Below are 14,740 nucleotides of genomic sequence, written 5' to 3' on the forward strand. Positions count from 1 at the left end.
TTTTTTTCTTCAAATTGGAAAAGGTTTAATGGAAAAGCCACACCTGCAACTTAATTGTTTGGGTTGGGTTTAGTTATTTGGTTTTATTTTTACTCTGAATTTTGGGGTGGATGTTATTAATATCACAGACTTAATTTTGGTAAAGCATTATCAAAGAACTTAATGATTTTCATATTCATGTGTACGGATGTGAAAGCTAAACTGTTGCAGCCAGGTAGTACAAAATAACATTTGTACTTTTCTTAACTAAGAATAAATTTATATGATTGGTCTCAGCAAAATAGAAAATAGCCACAAATTGCAGTAGCTTTTGAGACTGGCTTTACTCTGAACTTCCTTAATCTGTTCATTGCTACTGATGTGTCATAGCCATCTTCTGGGTTAATGGATAAAGTAATCCAATTATCTCAACTAAATGAAGACCGTGACTTTAGAAGATCTGTTGATTTATAATTATTTAATTGACATTGGTTTGCTGATGCTTAAGGATCTGAAAGGAGATCAATAATACATTGCTTGTAAAATTGCTTTGAGGAAAAGCTTGCTATGCCAGTCATTTTAAAGTTTAAAAGTTTATAAAATAAGCTGGTTTTGCAAACTTAATCTAGTGTAAGGTAGGTTTTTTGCTTGATCTTCAGTAACAGAATGGTGTACTATTTTATCCTGATAGAAAAAAGACATGTTTTTTTGAGGCTGTACTCTGTCTATGCTTGAATCTCTCTTCTAAGGTATAGCCACATCTGTCATCCCTTCTCCATTACAATAGCTTTGGGATTTCTTATGATATTTTCAAGAAGTTACTGGTCCATCTGCAAGCTGCCTGACCCTGCATTAGTTTAAATACATAATGTAATAATAAATAATGATAAATATATAACTTAAGAAATGCTTGAACAGAATATTTTTGTGAGCATTGTGCTGAAAAGGAAGAAGTGTTGTGATATTTGCTTAAAAGGCTGCTGCTACTTTTGGTTTAATGTAGAAGATGCTCAGCTTTGAGGTTAGCTGACTGTGTAAAAGAGCTAGCTAGCTGGGTTCAATGGGTGAACATGAAAGAAGGGAATCTCTGAAGGTTTGAGGTTTTCTTCCTGTCTAACAGGGTTATTGCTGAAAACACTTCTTTATTACTGCCAAAAATCTACTCTAGCGCAAACAGCTTTAGAGTAAGAGAAGAGTTCTTATTTCACAATGGTAGAGAACTTTTCAGTCCAATTTGAACACCTCTGTGAAATAATTACAAGTTCAAGTTGGTTGTGGGGCCAAGGGTTATCTCTCATTTTGAGGGTTTTAATATTATAATACTTTATTTATTCTTAAAGCTACTTCATCATAGAGCTAGATTTTTAAAAATAATTTGAAGGAGACATCAGATAGCAAGTCTTCCTGTGCTTGCTTAACTGCAGGTGTTGCTCTTTGTAATTGTTTTACTGTGGCACGTTCTTAATAGCTCTATAGGATATTCATGTATTTTCTATAAGATTACCAGAGCAGAGTTTTGTTGAATCCATGTAGTATTGACTGTCATGCACTTGTTAGCTTTTACTGATGCTTCAGTGGGATTTTCTGACGATGTTCTAGATACACCCAAAATCTTAGGAGTTTATGGCAAATGTGGCTTACCCTCTCATGGATGTTTTGGTGTCCTGTGTAGGGCAGAGACACCGGAGTTTGTACTGACTCCTCTTTAGATTATGTTGACTTAAATAGAGTTGATGGTTTTAAACATGCTCATCAATCCCAGGAGGTATTTATAAGGTAAAAGATGAAGTGAAGGATGCAGGGGCCTTTGAAAATGACAAAAAAAAAAATTGCTCAGGCTTTTTGTGTTTCAAATGAGTAATTTCCTGTGAAATTGAAGTTGGTAAGGAAATAAAACATGATTATGCCTATCTCTGTCTCTTTTGTTTCCACAGGAAACCAGTCTTTTTCTCTTGAACTCAAGCTTCTGTAAAAATGTTGGTGTCTGTTGAAGGGTTTCATGAAAAAAAACCCATAGACAAGTGGAATGCAACCTGTTTACGTATACATGTATTGTCACCCTCTGCTTTTTCTGGTGGACATTTATAAGTAACTTAACTGGGGCAAGCTGCACATAAAGTAGTTCCCTGCACTGACAAAAATGCATTGTCACTATATATCTGAAGTTTTTGTGGGTTCTTTTGGTGGTTTAGCTGTTTGTTTTAAGTTTAAAACTTGGTATTTGCAAATGATGAGCCACCAATGCAGATGGTTGGTCAGATTCTCAGCTGAGGTCCATCAGTGAAACATCAGTAACTGCTTTGGGAAAGCTTTGCCCTTCTGTCCAGTGTCTACACCTGCCTAGAGCCTGACCATGTGTATCTACTTCAGATTAAGTATGAAACACTTAAACCAGTTTTCATATACACACCTTTAATATTGGTGTACCATAAATGGAATTGTCTTGCATTTCTAGTAATATGCACTAAAGGTTAGACAGTAATATCAAAAATTAATGTGGGGTGTAAACTGGTTTAGGTTGAATAATCATCTTTTTTCTTGACTTTACTGCAAAGTATGTTAAAATTACTTTATATTTTAGTGGAGTTTTGCAAAAGTGAAGGTCACGGAATACATCCAAACCACAGTTGTGATTCCGTTTCAACGTTATGCTTGCATATATTTGTACTTTATCAGTTTGGGACCAAAATCATTAGTGCGCTGAGCTGGAAATAGTATATATCTTAACTTTTTTGTGTCTCTGTGTATTAGCAAGGAGAATAGCATTATTTGGTATCAAACTGTTTATCTAGACTTAACAGACACAGGTAACTGATGGAATTGACTTAGAGATCTTTTCTTTTTTCCTTTTTGTCTCAAGCAGTATGAGAGTCATGGGACCAGTAAGCCTGTATTCAAAAGTAACTTAAGCTTTATTTTATTGGTTGTTCTATGTTGACTGTACAAAAAATGTGCCTGAGTGCTACAAGACAATATGGTGAGCCTCTCTGAAGAACAGGACTGTCTTAAAACCTCTCCTGTGTCTGAATTACTGCATGAAAAGTTTGAGTATAATAAAATGTGTCCTTCACATTATTTGAAATGTCATGAAGAGGTGAGAAGGGATAATGTTTTGGGTTTTTTTTTCCCTTAGGCCCAGAAATCCCAAATCCACAAGACTAAATAAAGAAACCCAAACCATTTCTGTCACTCCTTTATATGATCTCTTGACAAATTATCCCTCCATCTGGTGACAGTTCAAGCCCTATCTGGAAGCTCTCATCTATTTTGGAACTGTTTTCAGTGGAAAAAAGAAAAGGAGGTTAAAGGACATATGAAAAGTCAAGACTGCTGTGACTTTGATGACTGTTCATACTCCTTGGGTAGCAGAGACACTTAAATGGTGATCTGTGCAAAGACAGACAAAGTTATTTTTCTTTTCAAGGGTATGACACAGTGAAACTCGTCAAGTAAGAGCACAGACATTTGGGAAACACCCAGACCAGCACTCTGGATGTAGTGGAAGCCAAAGGCCAGGAGTCTATGAAACAAGTGAAATAGTGAAATTTGGCAAAAATGGCCTGTGAATTTAATCTGAACTTCCTTAAGGAATTGGAACGAGAGGCTGTTCTGGAAGTCCTATACCGTGACCAGATGGTGAGAAAAATGGAGGAGGAAAGAATAAGGTATTGGTGTTCTCCTGTTCATGTTTTCTGTTGTTTTTTGTTCTGGGTTTTTTTTTTTAGCTTCCTTCTTAAATTACTCTTCTTCAACTTTGTTGTCCTAAATGTACTCCACTTATAACTTCTTGTTAGCTAATGCCTTTGTATTCTTTGGGAAATCTAAGATTATCCAGAACCTTTTGTTTTTGCCATTCTATTTACACTGAAGATCAGCAAATCCTGTTCACTGCATAATGTACTTGGTGAAATTTACTTCTGGTTTTCCTAGAAAGTTCAGTTACTGGCTGCATTTTTTTCTGTGAAGGCTTTATGGCATTCTCATCATGTTCCTATCAATGCATATGTATAGTCTTGGTAAGATGGAACATGTTCAGATCTTTGGCTGGCTTGTTTAGATTACACTGTGCCAGCACTGGGGTGAAGAATCATTGGATACCTGCTCATTGTACTAAATCCATTACTGTTCCTCCTCACACACAACAGACAGCAAGCACACCGTTCTGCCTTGCAGGTTACTTGTGTCAATAGGTGTCATTGCTTGGGAAAGGATTTTATTTACTAATTTCACACTCTGTCAGTATCTCAGCTGGTGAGGATAAATGATAATTTGCTTTATGTCTTGGCTAGGACCAGTATTTCCCAGTACCTTGTATCTTTCTTTGGGATATTGCATCCTCCTGTAAAACTGGGTATTGGTCTGGGCAAGATACAATTTTTTAGTCCCTTAAATGTGGAAATTTAAACTTTGTTTATAATATTAAAACAATAGTAGTTACATGAAGGGCTATATGGAAAGCCTGAATTGGTTAGAAAATCCCTTTCAGCTGCGAATGATATTACTATAAATTAAAAACCTAGATCTTGATTATTGGTACATGCAATTGAAGCAAAGTTAATGACTAGGAGAGGTTTTGATATTTTGGGCTGTGTGCTGTTTTGATTTGGATTTTTTACCTTTCAGATGATGCATTTGTTTTGATTTTTTTTTTTAAACTCAGTCAGTAGAATATTTAATTCTTGGATAAATAGGATTTTTAAGAAAAGTAAAATGGAAGGGAGCACCATTTAGTCTCAGTTTTTGTAGGTGAATGCATAATCACTTGCATACAATGATTTCAGTATGAAAAATGGGCCTGAAATGAACAATACCCCATTTATACTAAACTATTTCTCTGTTAGCATGCTCAGTTCTGGTCACGCACACAGTCACACTACAGAAATGCTGTGTGCACCTTTTCAACAGTGCTCAACAGAGGTCACACTGGAGGACATATCTCCCACTAGAAATGGTTTGCATAGCCAGGGTAGTATTAACTTGTGCTTTATATGAGGATTTTGTCCTCTGTAATTTTTTTTTCCCCTTTTCACCTGTGGAATTAGGAAAATGAAACTGCAGCTGCAGCAACTTCGGTGGAAGGGGGCAAAAAATGCAAGGTGTGAGTACCAGGAGAGATCTTGTGCTCGCTGTCAGAAGTCGCTGGGGCTGCTGGTGAACAGAGGCGCCGTGTGCAATGGATGCAGTCATCGGGTGTGCTCGGAATGCCGTGTCTGCCTGAACCCCTGCCTTTGGAAATGCACCATTTGTTATGCTCATGGGTAAGGAATTTTGCTTTGGTGTAAAGCCACTGGTGTAATGAAAATGTTGGCTGAGGTCCTGGTAGTGATAGAATGGATGGAAATCTCATGTTGTTATTCACATAGCTGATATTTCCCTTCCTGTGTTCAACAAAATGGATCCTCAGGAGAGGCCAGAGGTACTGTGAGTATAACGGAGATGATCATAGCAAAGCACAGAAACAGTTGTGGGTTTCTGAGCCACAGAGAGAGCTCCTTCCCCTACTCAGTATTGAACCAGTCCATCCTCACAACCTGCTGAAGGTGCTGTGCTTTGGTGTCATATAGCCAATTTCTTGACTGTTGCCTCATCATTATTTTCTGGCTCCTACCATTGGAGTGGGAAATCTGATTGACAAATAATTTGAAGTCATGCTTTTATAAAATTTTAAAGGGCAAAACAAAATTATAACATTACTAAGATTTGTTGAAGTATGGTCAGGAATACAGATTTGTTTACTTTGAATTATTTTTGATTTTTTATTATTTTACTACACATATTTTTGTATTTCAGGATGCAGGAAACAATCTTTGTTTTACTGTACGTTTTTTAAATATCAAAATATTACTTCATAGTCCATTCTATTAATTGCAATCTTTCTAAGCAAAATGGTTTAGATATATTTCTGCATTAAATCAAAAATAATACATAGGGTGAAGAATGATAATTTGGGAAATTATTCAGAAGCTCTGCTGGATGATAAATATCCCTGTAGAAAGAATGAGGATTTGGATGAAAATTTACTTTATGCCAACACAAGATGAATCCACTACTCCTTCTGCAGGTGCCAAAAGGAGATTAAAATAGAGGGAAATATAAGGCAAAATATTGGTCGCAAATCAAACAAATTTGCACTAGTTTTGGAAGAGAGTTGTAAACTATTGCTAACAAGATATTCTCTGAATCTTCAGTTTATTTAGCAACTAATGTGCAAAATAGGTAGTTCAGCTGTATTTATACTTGATACAAAATAGTTACTAGATTTTGGTGTGTATGTTTTGCTATGTTTCAAACTATATGCACTAAACTGAAAATTAAAAAGTTAACTTTCCGTATCCTTGTCTAGATAACCCTCCCTACTTCCTCTTGTTTTAAATTAGTTTCCAGTTATTTGGTGGCCACTGTGGAAATCCCCTGTAGGGAGTTCTTGGTTGTTAAGCTGCTTTGTGTAGTGCTGCATACCCTTAATTATTTAATTAGCTTATCCAGGTATTTAATGGTAAAACCAAGAAAATGTTATTTAGATTAATTAAAAGACCTTTTTACTTTTCCTTCAGGAAATTGTCTTTTTTTTTTTAATCTTGCTAATACAGATGGATATGCCAGCTGGCATTGAATTTCTCTTTATAGTGAAGAGAGAGTACATTTCGTCTTTAGTTATTATGTAAAATCAATTAAATTCAGTCAGACTTCTTCCATTGCCTTTAGTGAGCTTTACATCAAAGCTTCAAATCTCAAGAAGGGGGTAGGGAGTGCAGCAATGTGGTAAATGGTACTCAGCCCCTTTTGTTTTTCCTAGTGAGGGGAAAGTAGGATGGCTAAGAAAGGTAAGAGCTAATTTCCAAGTCCCAAGTAACTAACTTTGGATCTTGTTTATCACTAGAGTAATTTTTCCTGACCCAAACAGCAGCAGTAGCACTATGGAGGTTCTCCCCTAGACACCGGGGTCATGTTTGGAAGGAATGTTCTTCAACACCTCAGTGAAAAAGCATGCAGGATAGGCAAATTTTGTATTTCTTAAAAAATAAGAAATTTTGAAAACCTTGTGAACTGAAAAAGTTTGTATCTTTCACCTGGAAGAGGCATCTTAAATGAATGGAGTTGGTATACTATGTTGGGTTTTTTTTAAAGGAATCCTATATTCTAGGAGTCTAGAAAGATATTTCTTTTGGAGGAGTTTGTTTATTTTACCTGACAAAGGGTCTTTATTAGCATTGTTTTCATACTTTTGGTCATGTCTTAACTCAATACACTCTTTATCAAAAAAAAAAGAAAAATATATTTTCAGCTCTATTTTCATTCTGTGTGTCATCTAATTATCACAGAATAGTTTGGGTTGGAAAGAACTTTAAAGATCATCTGGGTTCTACCCATCTTGCCATGGGCGGGACACTTTTCACTAGACCAGGTTGCTCAAGAGTCCCATCCAGCCTGGCCTGGAACACCTCTAAGGAAGGCGTGTCCAGAACTTTTGTGAGTAGATTCAATTGTCACATGGATCTGTGCAGAACTGGAGATTAAACTCTGGAACCAGGGGGTGGTGGGAATAGTATAAAAGGAGGCCTGGGGTTGAATGAAAATCAAGGCACTACCAATGCAAAGCCCTTGAAGACAGATTTCACACATTTATTAGTTAATAGATCTCCATCCAAAATGTGTAAGTATCCCATCTCAATTGCTTAAACCTAATTTTCAGACTTGTCTGTGTTCAGTTATGCACAAGGATCTGTGCTTAGGTATGAAAATAAATGGTTCAGTCTACATGGGTGCTTTTTTTTTCATAGTCTGCATTGCTACTTATGGAGATATCATTAAAATGTCTAAAAGGCCTTAAGATCAAGTGACAGAACCAAAAGCATCCTACTTATAGTTTGTTTTGACACAGAATAAGGTGAGATGTGAAATGGCAGACCCAGTGGTTTTGTTGCTTTGTCCATTTAGGGGGATCACTTTGGCTCTTGTATTTAGAGATCTTGCTTTCTTTAGAAGGTAAGCCCCACATGAATTTACTGTTTATATGCTGTTGCCAATGTTAAGCAATTTTGGCAGAGGGAGTGGTAATAAAGAGATTAATTTTGTAAGAGGAAAATCAACAACTGGGTAGAGAAAAAGTTTAGCAGTGCCTGCACTGAGGAAATTTTTGCAGTGAGACTCATCTCATAGTAAGCATCACAAAACTGACAAGGAAGGGAGATATTATATAATGACCTAAAAATTAGTAAGACATTTACATGAGAATTTGGAACCTGAAGGATACAGAGAATCCTATCCTCAATTAAATTTTTTTGTCTCTTTAATAATGGGTGAGTTTAAATTGCAGGCTTCAGGAAGAGTAAGATTTGCTGAAAATCTGATCATGACAGAGCTATTTAATCTGATATAATCTTGTACTTGCTAATCATTACTTTTATGTTCCTGTGGTCCTGGTGCCTTTGCAAGACATCGATGTAACTGATGGTAGTTTCCAGAAAATGGAGAGGTGGGCCATGAAGCCCCTGTGCTACCAGGGCTGTGGAGCTCAGTGCTCCCTGGTAGCCATCCCAAGTTCTGCTTGGAACCATGTCCTCTACCATGGACATTCCTCACTTCTCAGGCTGCAGCTGTAAGCAGCCAGCTCCCCACTCAGCACAAGTGCCTGGGCTGATTTGCAAGGTGATTGTGCAGATTGGAGTGTGCCCAGAACTCTCCTGCCTTCAGAGCAATGGCCAGAGCAGCGTGCATCACTTTCCATGGCCAGACCTACGCTGCAAAAAGGAAAACAAGCTATCAAACAAACCCACCCCTTCTCCACAACCAAAGCAAATGTCCCCAAAGGATTCCTCCCCTCCATGGTTTTTTCAGATGCACAGCGAAAACAGTCAGTAGGTTGAATAGTCATGAAATCTTAGTTTTACCGGTAGGATTAATAAATGATGTTGGATTGTTACATGGTAACCAAACATTTGAAGAAATGCACTTGCAAACATTTTGATTCAAATCTCTTTTGATTGTTTTCCAGAGATGTGAAAGTGAAGGCTGGTGAATGGTTCTTTGAGGAACGAGCAAAGAAATATCCAGGTGAAGGTAATCACTGGAACAGATCATAAGCTGCTATGTGATGTGTAGTTCTCATCTAACTGAAACACTGAATGTAGTCTGACACTGTATCCAATGTTTCTTCCCTGCAGTCCATCTGTCTGTGCAGTAAATAAAACATGAACACAATTTAGCAGAGTGCATTTAAAAGTATAACCTATTTTTTGGGAGTAATAAAAATAAGACTATTGCTGGCCATGTAAAATTGAATTAATGAGCATGTAAGGCTTCTAAAAATACAATGATGTGAAATAAATATAGAAATGTTATATGTACAGGAAGAAAATTATCTTGCATTCATCATTTGTCAAAGTTTAAACTTCAATTGTTTTCACTGAGGCACTTGTAGAGTTTGAAGAAGTGATAGAATGGAATAAACCCCCCCACGTATAGCTATAAATCAGCAGAGATAAACACTGTTCATTACCTTCAGCCAGCTGGCTGTGCCGCTGTTTTGTGCTGGGTCTTTTCAGTGCCATTACAAGTACAAAACTCTGAAAGAAATTAAAGAGTATGTGGATGGATTGCTCTATGGGGAATGTGTTTTGCCAGCAAAGGAGCTGTTAGTGTTTGTTTTCGCCTACAATAACTAGCAATGTGGAGAAGATTTGTTTCCTCTTTCTCTTGAAGTTCAGATAGGCATCTACTTAATTTTGTGCCTGACTGTCATTAAATGATACAGTTTAACTTCAGTACCTGCATCTATGTTTAAGAGTAGTTGGTAAAAAGGAAAGAACTAGGCCTTAAATATCTGTTGGGAAACTTGAATAGGAAGAATTTTATAAAAGGGGGAGCATAATCAGACAAATTTTGCATAGTAGGTGTTTGTGAAAGGCAGCATATTAAGAAACTAAAGTTCCTGTTAAAACAATTTTGGAAGATTTCACTAAAGTCCATTCTAGCTAACACAATTTCTAATTTTAAAGTGTTAGTTGACTGATCTTTTTTAAAGCACAGTTTTACCCAAGAACCGTTATAATAATAATTTCCCCTCATTCTTTTCAACAAGTTTGAAGCTGGTAGTTTTATCAATCTCTTTATTATTGGAAAATGTTGTTCTTGGATATTGAATATCGTAGTGCAAGTTACAGACTGTCCTTTTTTCCAGCAAAATAAACCAGTTCTCACTTTGAATTATGAAGGCTTTGTAGGTTCTTGAAGCATTTTGCTCAGTAGTCTAGTGGTAATGCTGATGAAGTCACAAAGATCTAAGGATCTGCAGAAGATAAACTTGCAGGCAGAAATATGTTTTGTTTAGTTCCTTTGACTAGATCAACTGATATATTTAAAGGAGTTTAAAAAGTGGCAAATTTTGAAACACAGCAGCCTTTATGCAATCTTCAATCCTGGAGGGACAGTGCCCTCTTTTGGTTTGAAAATATAACATAACTGAAGTAATCACTAGGAACATAAGTTGAACTGAAAACAAAAATATTTTACAGTGAAGTTTTCTCATGTTACATATTAAAAAATGTTTGCTTTTTGTTATGCTTTTTATTTATTTTGTTATGCTTTTTATTTATTTTTTTTGTATCATCTCCCTAAAGAACGAGATAAATATTTTCATTACAGTGGTAGATTACTTTTCATGACCAATCAATTTAAAATCAAAGATAGAAAATATTATTTAACAATAAGAGAAAATTCTGGTGTTCTGATTGAAAATTCTAACATCCGTGAGATGATTGTTTCTACCACTGCTAAGGTTTGTTACTTTCATATAAGTAATATTATAATGTCATCTTCAGCAAAACATAGATCACATGCTGCTTACTGTATCAGGAATTACTAGTGATTAAAGTCACTCCAGATAATTTCAGTTCACCATTTGTTATATTTATGATCTCAGGAACAAACAACAGTTTTAGGAGTCTTCATTGTTGGTGCCTGATGGAGCTCTTGCTCCTTGGTTCTTCACATCATGTGGCTGCTCAGCTGGGAATGTGCCATGGTTGCCGTTTCCCTGCAGGGATGCTCTTAGCAAAGGCTCTCACTTATGTTTGTGAGCTAGTCAAGCATTTTCATCACTTCTCAGGTCTCTAGTAGGAAGAGTGAAACATTTTTAGGAGAGCAAGAGCTGACAATGTGCCTGCCCTTGTAGACATTTTCAAGCGTCCCCTGGTGTTTGAATTTTGTGGCTGAAGTGTGCTTTAGTGCAGTGGGCCCATGCACTGCCTGCCTCCTGGACCCTGGGAGAGGCTGGCAGCACTTAGCAACATGTAGGAATGAGCATGTTGGGATCTCTGTGTGATTGTCCTTGGCTTTTGTGAAGAGTTCATCTGAATGTGTCGCCTGCAACGGGGGAGGGTGAAATCATGGAATGGTTTGAGATGCAGGAGAAACTTGTATGTTGCTTGTCATGTGTGCTGATACATTAGCTGGGAATTCATTCCTGACTTACATGTGCATGAGCTTCTGTAAACACAGGCCACTTCCTGAAAGGCACTGATTTTAAAAAGTGTTATACAGGCATAAGTAACTGATGTTGCTACTAAATTATCTCTGTTTATTTCCCTCTTTCATAGGCAGACATGAAACTGTTGGTGCAAAGCTCTTGGAATCTTACCAGAATCTGAGGTAAGACTCATAAAAGGGCAAACAGTCCTGGGACACTGAGAATTTGTATGGGTGATATATTTTATGTTATAAACCAACTAGTAGTTTGTATTCTTTTATTATGAAAAAGAATCAATACTTTTGGAGTTCAAATTAGAAAAGCATAGAAAAATTTTCAGTTTTAGCTGTCAGCAATCCACAGAATAGGTCTCGCATACAACAGAGAGTAAGTGCCATAATAGTGGAGTAATAGTATCTTACTTGAAATTAAGGGACATGCTTTATCTTTGTTTTATCTGCTTATATTTATTTCATAACTATTTATACAATTATCTGTTAAATTAGCAAAATACTTTTAAATGATTGTAAATGAAAGTTATTTACTAGGTGTCATAACAGCATCATTATTTGTTCAATGGGAGATATTGCTGATATGATAGTTTTACGATAAGTAGTAGACAAGAAGTTGGACACTTTCACTTACCAAACTTTAAAAAAATTTTTAAATCTAATTTACAGTGAATAAATACTTTGACCAGAGGCCAAAACATGGCCATACTTAAGTTATTACCAATGATATATAATGAAGTAACAGTCTACTTATTATGTTATTAAAGGAGGCCTCTGCCTTAAAATAAACCAAACCAGAAAACCACAACACCAAACAGCAACAACAATTACTACCAAAATCCAAACCAACAACAACAACAAAAAAAAAAACAAACCAAAAACAAACAAAAAAAAAAACCCCCAAAAAACCAAAACAAAACAAAACCCTGTGTAAAATAAGATATGAAGAGATGGTCTCAATTTATTCTAATTATCTGGCAAGGCACAATTGCATAAGAAAGAAACTTCTATTCAGCTAGATAAGATCCTGATCAGGACTCACTTTTACTTGGATATGGTAAAAACTAAAACAGAATCAAGAAGGAATTTCACCAGCTACCTTAGGATCTGTGATTATGCTGTGATAACAGAGTCAGTTAGATTTATTATTTTTGTCACAGACCAGGACTATTTACCACAGATGGAATGGCAGGAATGTTTGAAGGGTCTTTAACAACTCTGGATCCAGGCAAGGAATGATCCTTTTAGTATTGTAAATAAAGATGACTGGTTTTGAAAACATCCCTTAACAAGGCATGGGGTGTATTTGACAGGAATTGTGTTTTAAAATTCAGGATATGGACTATAATACTGCCAGCCATATAGAAGTCTAGGGAGCCTATCCTAAATTAGGTCTTCCTGATAGTTCTAATTTAATAATTTTACCTGGAGCACCCCAAGATTGAGAAGGTGGAAAGGTAGTCCTAATTCCTAAGAACAGGCAATAAACCTGTGCTGCACCTCTTACAGACACAGGATGTTGACCCAGACCTTTATAGAGTTCAGGAAACATGGGTAATGAAGATTGTGCATGGACATGGTTTATTTATTCATCTATTGCCATCATATATTAATTGTTGCGCTGTTTATCTCTTACATTTCTAGTAAAATTTCTGTTGTACCTCCAACTCCACCTCCTTTCACAGAATCAAGAGCAGGAACCAATGTGATGGGAAATGTATGTATCTGCAAAGTGTACATATAAGTGCACCCCTTAGGTTGTCATTCATATGAAAAGGTCAGCCACAGACGTGGTAAATAACTGCTGTAATATCACTCTGCAATAGAAATGCAGCCTTTTGCTACCTTGTCATTATTTTTATGCTGCATGGGTACTGGGAGAGAAAGTTTAGAAGCAATAACGGTTGTTTTCAATTAGTTTTCAGTTTTTGAGGGAAGTGCTTAACCACTCTACCTGACATTAGAATGTTGCATCTGGTTTTGGGTGCCTCATCACAGGAAGACTGAACTGAGATCTGAGTTCTGCTCAAACCTGAAGTGTTCCTGTGACATTCAGTAGTCATGTGTAGCTTTCATTACTGAATGAGAAACAGTGAGTTTGGTGGCTGCCTTTGCATTGCAGTTTCTAGTGGACAGAAGAGTAGAACATGGCTTGAAACTTACAAAAATTGCACTAAATTTCTGTTTCATTTAATTTTGGACTGGATCCTCAGGTCCTGGTTTTGAAGGCCATTGCAGTCCTGTAAACATTCTTATGTATTTACCTGGAGTTTGAAGATAACTCTTTATTCTTTAATATATAAAAGTATTAAATACCTTGCCACAAATCAGTGATGTAATTAGCTGTATTTATGAACATAATATGGGATCTTTCTGAGAGGAGTTCCACTTATATGTGAAAGACCATGGAACTGAAAAGATTACTTTCCATCTTTGTCCATTAGTGTGATAGTTTCCAACTGTGTCAATGTATGTCCTTAGATGTATTTGCCTAGAGAAGTGAGCAAAGGGCTGCAGCTTTATCATCTGATTGTTATGGGGTCTGTAGATATGTAATCATGGAAACTTTAAAATGACAAATATTTTGTGTTTTCTTACTCATTGCATCTCCCATTTGCAGGAACTTGGAGAGTCTAAAAGGTTTAATAAATCTGTGGAAAACTTGTTTTTGTCTCTCACAACACATATAAAAAGTAAGTAGCTTTCACCGTCTTGTCATTCCAGAATAACATAGTCAAATGTTTTTTTGACACAGTGTTGGCCAAGACGTTGTTATAAAAAAAGGCTATAAAATAATGGCCTTTAAAGAAGCAATTAATGCCAAGGCTGTGCCAACCTGAAAAATAATACAGAAAATGCAATTCTCCTTCAGTATTCTGCCAGTTGTTAAATAAACTGATTATATCAATCCCTAACATCTTTCTTGAAAAGATGTGAAAATACTGTATAACTTTTCATTTACCAGATGTTCAGATGCAGTATATTTAGTTAATGTTAGAGTAATCAGTTTCTGATCTTCATGTTATCTGGCTGAACCTAAATTGACCTGGTCAAGAGTCTATCATTTAACAGGAGTTTAATATTTTCACTCACTGTCAGTATTCATGAGGACTTTCTTCCTCTTTCTCAGTCTAGTTGTGTGGAATTTTTCAGTGCACATTTCTAAGTGCTCTCCTGTCCTAACAACTCCTGTTCCCTTCTGATTCTTTTTATTCCTTCCATTCTCTTACACTGCCTGCTGTTCCTAGGGATGCAGACTGTGTGCATCTCTAAGGTGCTAACT

General features: G+C 36.4%; 1 protein-coding gene across 1 annotated transcript in view; it reads left to right on the top strand.

The window, feature by feature from the left end:
• SYTL3 (synaptotagmin like 3) overlaps positions 1–14,740 on the top strand; it is a 33,828-nt gene that overhangs the window by 895 nt on the left and 18,193 nt on the right. The window contains exons 2-7 of the mRNA XM_072926985.1: positions 3,404–3,644; positions 5,022–5,237; positions 8,975–9,039; positions 11,577–11,628; positions 13,102–13,174; positions 14,078–14,150. Of these exons, the coding sequence (XP_072783086.1) occupies positions 3,535–3,644; positions 5,022–5,237; positions 8,975–9,039; positions 11,577–11,628; positions 13,102–13,174; positions 14,078–14,150 (589 nt within the window). The 5' untranslated portion in view covers positions 3,404–3,534. The remainder of the gene's footprint in view (positions 1–3,403; positions 3,645–5,021; positions 5,238–8,974; positions 9,040–11,576; positions 11,629–13,101; positions 13,175–14,077; positions 14,151–14,740) is intronic.

Source organism: Taeniopygia guttata, chromosome 3, assembly GCF_048771995.1.
Source record: "Taeniopygia guttata chromosome 3, bTaeGut7.mat, whole genome shotgun sequence".
NCBI lineage: Eukaryota > Metazoa > Chordata > Aves > Passeriformes > Estrildidae > Taeniopygia > Taeniopygia guttata.